The sequence below is a fragment of the Arachis ipaensis genome, chromosome B03 (assembly GCF_000816755.2).
Source record: "Arachis ipaensis cultivar K30076 chromosome B03, Araip1.1, whole genome shotgun sequence".
Lineage (NCBI taxonomy): Eukaryota > Viridiplantae > Streptophyta > Magnoliopsida > Fabales > Fabaceae > Arachis > Arachis ipaensis.
The window spans coordinates 4,876,123-4,883,681 of NC_029787.2; the positions used below are offsets into that span (position 1 = coordinate 4,876,123).

A 7,559-nucleotide genomic window follows, 5' to 3' on the forward strand; every position below is an offset into this window, starting at 1 on the left:
TATAAAGTTAATTTTGGTAATATATATTCTATTTTTTAAAGTTGATTTTGGGATACAACTTAACGTGGTCGATGAAATAATTAACCTCTGTGTAAGCTCTTTCAACCGTCCCCCGGGGGTAGTGGCCATGGGCCCACCAAATTTATTTAAAATGTTTTTTTCTTTTTAAATCACGTATATCTTCTTAGATTTATAATTTGATTGTATAGTAGAATAAACAAATTAAATCTTAGCTTTAATAAATACTGAAAGAACTTTCATTATATTCTCCAATGAATATCATGTTGGTGCTGTTATCATAAATTCATAATAATTTAGACAAAAAGAAACATGATAATTTAGACAAATTTTTTTATTGATATTTTCAACTTTAAACCAATCAATTAAATATTGATTAATACATAATCAATTAAACACTATTTGAAAACGACTATTCTATTTAAAATTGAAAAATTTTAAATATTTGTGAAAATTCTTGCTTTCATTGAACTATTTGTATTTACATACATTAAGATTTCAATTTATGGATCTAATACATACATAAATGGAACTTGTACTCAAAGAATAAATAAAAATATTTTTATGGTGTGTATTATATCATATTTGTTAAGGATAATTTAATATCTTACACTTCTTATACTGTTTTTTTTTTTAATCACTTTCATTGTAATGTTATGGAATTTTATTAACTTTTTTTATTAAACATGTGTTATTAATTTAAATTTTGCAGATTTGTGTTATTTAAAATTTGCATTATTAAATCACTATTAAAGACAATTTTTANTAAGTATAATGTTAAAATATATATTTTTTAAAATTTTAATATAAATTTGGTCCTCCAACTTATATTTTTAGATTCGTCACCGAATTTAGTAAGTATAAAATGGGTCAAAAGTCTTCTCCTAGCACCCATCAGGTCCAACCAAAAACAAAGAAGACTCCTAACAAGGTTACCAATACTTGGACAAGGCCTAATCACCAATGTACAACACATGCTACTGGATCCAAAGTAAAATTAAGTAGGGGCATCAATATTGGAAAACTGGTTAGTGTGGCTTCTTCGGGGACCCGGCCCAATGTTCATCATCAGCAGCAAGGTGAGACAACAAATGGCCCTATGCAAAAACGTCCTCGTCCAAACTCTTTGCAGAATTCACCAGTAGATAAGGATGGAGCATCGACGGTGGGTATGGTGCAAGTTTCGATGGAGAAAATTGGGCTGCAACTTGAGAGTCCATTAAAGACAGGATCGTTGAAGACAGGGACATCATGTTGAGTCTTGGGTTTGTTATTGGAGCTCCCTTTTTGCTGTTTTTATGGATAGTTTCAATATCATAGCCTGGAATGTGAGGGGTGCGTCTAACAAGATGGCCCGTGTGCATTGCAAAAATTTGGTGAGAATATATAAACCATCTTTCTTCTTTCTCTTTGAGACTCATACCATGTTTAATAATTTGAAGAATTTTTGGGATAAGTTGGATTTTTATTGTGTTGGTATTGAGGAAGCAGTAGGACACAGGGGTGGCATTTGGTTTCTATCTTCTATTGCTAATGCTTCTTGTGTGGTTATTGATCAAATTGACCAATGTATCACAGTGAAAGTGAGTGTGGGTAACTTAGTTTGGCTTTGTAGTGCAGTATATGGGAGTCCTCAATTCGAAAAACGATGTATGCTTTTGGATCATTTGCGTTCTATTAATTCAGGCCATAATAGACCGTGGATGGCCGTTGGTGATTTTAATGAGATTGTGGCACCAGATGAGAGTACAAGTGCTTATTTTTCTTCTCACAGAGCTAGTCTATTAGCTACTATTCTAGATGATTGTGAGCTCTTTGATCTTAAAGTGACTAGTAGGAGATATACTTGGTATAGAGCAGTTCAAGCTGGCAGGAACTTGGCTAAAAGGTTGGATAGAGCTCTAGTTAATGAGGCGTGGATGACAATGTTTCCTGAGGGTTATTCTGAAATTCTTAGCAGGCTTCATTCTGATCATTGTCCTATTTTAGTTCGTTGTCATGGTAGCCCCAGAGTGAAAGGTTCTCGTCCTTTTAGGTTTCAAGCTGCGTGGGCAACACATCCTTCTTATAAACATGTTATTAGTAAGCTTGGAATCAAGAGTTTGGAGGCGTTACTGAAAGGCTTAAGATGGTTCAACAGGATTCTTTGGACTTCAACTCAAAGATTTTTGAAAATATTTTTGTGCGAAAAAATAAGCTGGAATATCAGATTGATCATATTCAACGGGGTTCGGAGGTTACCGATGTGTTATCTCTAAGAATTAAAGAAGCTGAACTGAGAGAAGATTACAATAGGCTTTTATTGCAAGAGGAACTTTTTTGGTACCAGAAATCTAGAGAGCAGTGAGTCAAGTATGGGATAGAAACACTAAATTCTTTCATCTTCAGACTTTGGTGCATAGAAACCATAATAGAGTACATGGATTATATGTTAGAGATGGGTCTTGGTCTACTGATACAGATATTCTCCAGGAAGAAGCCCTCTCTTTTTACAAGAATCTCTTTGGTACAACGGAAGAGGTTGAGGTTGATTGTTTAGGGGATGTTCCGATGCCCACTCTAAGCACTGAGGCTTGTGCTAGGTTAATTGACCCAGTCTCTTTTGCGGAAGTCAAGTCAGCAGTATTCAGTATGAGCCCTTTTAAGGCTCCTGGTCCAAATGGCTTTCAAGCTTATTTTTTTAAAGAATATTGGGAGATAGTAGGCACTGAGATTTAGAATATTGTCCGGAGCGCTTTTTTGGGAGAGTTCTTAAATCCTAGCATCATGGAAACTCTGATTGTGCTTATTCCTAAAATTGATAACCCTACCTTTATGAAGGATTTCAGGCCTATTAGCTTGTGTAATGTTGTTTATAAAATTATCACCAAAAGTATTAACTAACCGACTTTGGCCTTTTCTTCCAGATATTGTTAGTCCTTTACAATGAGATTTTATTCCGGGTCGTGGTGCTCCTGATAATATTATTGTGGCCCAAGAAATTCTGAATTTCATGAAGTACACAAAATCCAAGAAAGGTACTCTTACTTTTAAAATTGATCTTGAAAAAGCTTATGATAGGGTGGATTGGAAGTTTTTGGAGAGTACTCTCATTGCTTTTGGTTTTCCTATCATCACTGTTAATTTGATTATGAATTGTGTCTGTGCATCATCTCTTTCTATTATGTGAAATGGGAATAGATTGGATAGTTTTGCTCCTAGAAGGGGCTTAGACAGGGCAATCCAATGTCTCCTTACTTATTTGTACTTTGTATGGAAAGACTTGCTTGCTATATATCTCATAAGATGGTCGAGGGTGTGTGGAAACCAGTTTCTGTCACTAGGGGTGGCCCAAAATTTTCTCATTTGATGTTTGCAGATGATCTCTTACTCTTCTGTCAGGCTACAAAGAGTCAGGTCCAAATGGTCAAGCATTCTCTTAACATTTTTCGCAAGACATCTGGTATGAAAGTGAATCTTGAAAAGTCTAAAGCTTTTTGTTCTAAAAATGTGACTGCTCGTAGAAGAGATATTTTTACTAGTGTTTCTTCAATACGTTTTGCTTTGGACTTAGGAAGATATCTTGGAGTTAACCTTAATCATTCACGTACCAGTAGGGCTTCTTTTCATTCGGTGATTGAAAAGGTGAGGGAAAGATTAGCTAATTGGAAAGGAAGGCTTCTAAATAAAGCAGGGAGACTTTGCCTGATCAATTCTGTTGCAGCATCCATTCCTATCTATCATATGCAGGTATCTTTTTTTCCAAACTGGGTTTGCGATAAATTGTCTTCTATGATGAGACAATTCCTTTGGAAGGGTCAAGTTGATGGTAGAGGTCTTTCTCTTGTTAATTGGAGGACCGTGATCACTCTAAAGAAATTTGGTGGCCTATGTGTTAGAGATCCTGCGTGTGTTAATATATCTTTACTTGGTAAATTGGTGTGACAACTTTTTCATTGTCAGGACAAGCCTTGGGTTGCTCTATTGAGGGCGAAGTATCTGAAGAATGAGGGAGTTTTAGATGGCCCTGTCCCTTGCAATGCTTCTCATGTTTGGCAGAGTATCTCAAAGGCTTTTGGTGCTCTTAAGGATTCCTTCTCTTGGTGCATTGGGTCACTTGATCAATCTTTTTGGTTTGACAATTGGAGTATTGAGGGCCCAATTGCTCAAGATGTTCCTTTTGTACATATATCTGACTCTGATTTAACTATTAGAGATGTTTGGAAAGATGGTCAATGGAATCTCCATGATATTTTCTCTATCATTCCAGAAGATGTCAAACAGTGTTTGAATGCTTATAATCCGGATTTGAATGCTGGAGAGAGTTCAGGTTGGTCGTGGGGTGTGGCATCTTCTAGACTCTACTCAACTAGGAGTGGGTACAGTTGGCTAGCCAAAAGAAAGTTTGACTGGAATGAGCATGATAATTGGTTGTGGGTATGACGACTGCATATTCTTGAGAAGTACAAGTTCTTGATTTGGCTCAGTCTTCATAATGCTATTCCTACGGCAGAGTTTTGTTTGAGTCGTGGTTTAGCTTTATCTAGCACCTGTCATCGGTGTGAGAATAGTTCTGAATCCATTCTTCATTGTCTTCGGGAGTGCCCTAGTGCCAAGGAGGTCTGGAACCTTTTAGGCCTGTATTCAGATAACTCGAATTTACATGATTGGCTCTACAGAGGTGCAAGGAGTGGAGATGTTTTTCTTTTCTTTTCGAGCATCTGGTGAATTTGGAGAAGCAGGAATCATGACTTATTTAATATAGATGATTCATGGAGTGCTAGTAAAGTGGTGAGTTTGATTCGTAGTTCAGTAAGGGAGTTTCACACTATTTTTGCTATGGATCAATCTCTGTCTCCTCCTTCACTTTGTTTGCATTGGGTTCCACCTCCAATTCATTCTGTTAAATTGAATTGTGATACTAGTTGGTTTGCTCCTTTTGGCTATGCTGGTTTTGGTTGTATCATTCGCAATCCTGATGGATGTTGGTTGAAAGGTTGCACTGGGAAAGTCGAAGTGTGCAGTATTCTTTTTGCTGAATTGTATGCAATTTGGAGAGGTTTACTTCTTGCTTGGGAGAGTGGATTTCATGAGGTTATTTGTGAAACAGACTGTTTAGAAGCTCTTTTCTTGGTAAACCAAAGAATGCTTGGTAAGGATATTCTGAAATGGGATTTGGCAAAGCATATACATGAGGTTATGAATTGAAATTTGAGAGTCTCTATTCTTTTAATTCAGAGGACTGCAAATAGTGTTGCAGATTGTATGGCTAAAGCAGCTGTTTCTGTCGCGGACATTCACTCGAATTGGAGCCAACCATGGAGTGAGCTTCAACATCTAATAGATTTAGATATGACCCTAGCCAATTAATTTAGTTTTGTCTCTTTTTTTCTTTCTTTTCTATTTAATTACCAAAAAATATCAATGTCAAGTTGAATCATATGCATCTATATGTTGCCCTAACTTTTTTTTTTGGTATTATGACGGGGCCGAAGCCCAATAATTACAAAGCAAAAACTACAGTAACAGTTCGGGAAAAGGATATCCCTCTACAATCTATTTAGTAGTATTAAGTTAGGGCAACATATTCGTGCCATAAATATGTTGCCCTAACTTAATACTACTAAATACTAATAATAATAGGAAATAAAGTCAAAAGCCCGATTTAGAGTTTTGGTCATTGAAGCCTTCAAGGGATAACAGGCAGAATGGCACCCAAATTACTTATTGTTTTTTTCTTTTGGGTATTGAAACAGGGTTTAGTGTCTAAAATTCACAAATAATAAAATTATAAATTTAAAAATAATTAAAATATTACTTTATCGTTTTACATCCTTTTTATTTTAGAGGATTTTTTTCTCTTTCTATATATACATTTTTTCTATTTATTCAGTTCCACTTAATTTTTAATGGTTCATTTATGATTAAGTTCAATTATGCTAGTCTTAATTGGTTATCACAGCGCATAGCCGCATAGGAACATGAGCGAAGGCACTTCTGACGAAGCACAAACACGTGTGCTTCACATTAAACCAATTCGCAAAAACGAAAACAAAAGGCCCATATATAATATATAAAGATATTTAGAAGATCAAAAATATCTGGTTAAGTCGTCCACGTTGGCACCCCTACCATTCTCATGTGGAATCAGATATTGCACTTTTCCCCCTTCTTTTTCCACATAATATTATTAACACAAAGTCAAGAGAATTTTAAATTTTTAATGTGTTTTGAAATTAAATAAATATTATTTATTTTGTCGAAATACCTAAAAATTTCACTTAAAATGACCACTTTTATTTCACTTGGCTACTTTATATTTTCCCCCTTTTTAATTGACCTTGGTGCATCACTTTCCTTATTCACAGACACAACCACCGCCGAATCTTAAGAGATATCTATTGTTGTTTTAATCTCTTCATATTTCTCACTCACTCATTACTCTTATTGTTTTTAGATCCAGAATTCCAATCCAATTTCCTAACCGTTTTCGATTACTAACAAATTCAACTGTTTATAACGGCCAACGCCGGGATGGGTGAGGAAGTTAGGATGACCGACTACCAAGACGACGACCGAGTCGCCGACTGGGAATTGGGCCTTCCGGCGGTCCATGATCTCACCCCGCTCTCTCAGCTCTTGATCCCGCCGGAGCTCGCCTCCGCCTTCAGCATCTCGCCGGAGCCACACCGTTCCCTTGTCGACGTCAACCGCGCCTCAAAGAACACTCTCTCCACCCTCCGTACCGGCGTCAACGCCTTCTCCTCCTCCAACCTCAACCCCTTCCAAGACGAGGGAAACGATCCCGCCGGAGACGACGAGGAAGAGATCGTTCCGGACGGTTCGGGCTCCAATTCGAGGAAGCTCCGGAAGGTCGATTGTGCGGAGGAAGCGGATTCTGTGCCGCGCACCGACAGTGCCGCCGCCGTGAAGCGACCGAGGCTTGTGTGGACACCGCAGCTGCACAAGCGATTCGTGGACGTGGTGGCGCACCTAGGGATCAAGAACGCGGTGCCGAAGACGATCATGCAGCTTATGAACGTGGAAGGGTTGACCCGAGAGAACGTCGCCAGCCACCTCCAGAAGTATCGCCTCTATCTTAAGCGGATGCAAGGGCTCTCCGCCGACGGACCTTCTTCCTCCGACCACCTCTTCGCCTCCACGCCGGTTCCTCAAAGCCTCAACGACAGCGGCGGAGGAGGAGGAAGTGGCCACTCCCGTGGGAACGGGCACCTTCCGGTTCCGGTCCCGATGCATTATCCTCCGGCGGCGATGATGCCAATGCCGATGCTCGGCATGCCACATGGCTTTCATCATCACCATGTGTTGCAGCAGAGGGATTGGTCCTACCCACCACATGTCACTCCTAATGATAAATGAATCAACTGATAGAATTTTATTATCTCCGGTGATTGATCTTTGCTTCTAATTGAATCAACTTGTATTAGAATTTTGTTTTTCATCTTTTGTAGCACAATTGTATCGAGGGTATTATCGACAACTTATAAATGAGGAATTACTCTTATCATCCATCCTATGTGTTAAGACTTTATGGAGCTAGG

General features: G+C 38.2%; 2 protein-coding genes across 4 annotated transcripts in view; both read left to right on the forward strand.

The window, feature by feature from the left end:
- Positions 1,368–2,736, forward strand: LOC107632336. Its single transcript, XM_016336031.1, has 3 exons — positions 1,368–1,611; positions 1,705–2,037; positions 2,480–2,736. The coding sequence occupies exons 1-3, from the start codon at positions 1,368–1,370 to the stop codon at positions 2,734–2,736; spliced, it is 834 nt and encodes a 277-aa protein (XP_016191517.1).
- The window catches only part of LOC107629079 (transcription factor LUX-like), a 3,866-nt gene continuing 2,617 nt past the window's right edge, over positions 6,311–7,559 (forward strand). For all 3 annotated transcript variants that reach the window (XM_021117853.1, XM_021117852.1, XM_021117854.1), the window contains exon 1: positions 6,311–7,405. In XM_021117853.1, coding sequence (XP_020973512.1) covers positions 6,532–7,377 — 846 coding nt within the window. In that variant the 5' untranslated portion in view covers positions 6,311–6,531 and the 3' untranslated portion in view covers positions 7,378–7,405. The remainder of the gene's footprint in view (positions 7,406–7,559) is intronic.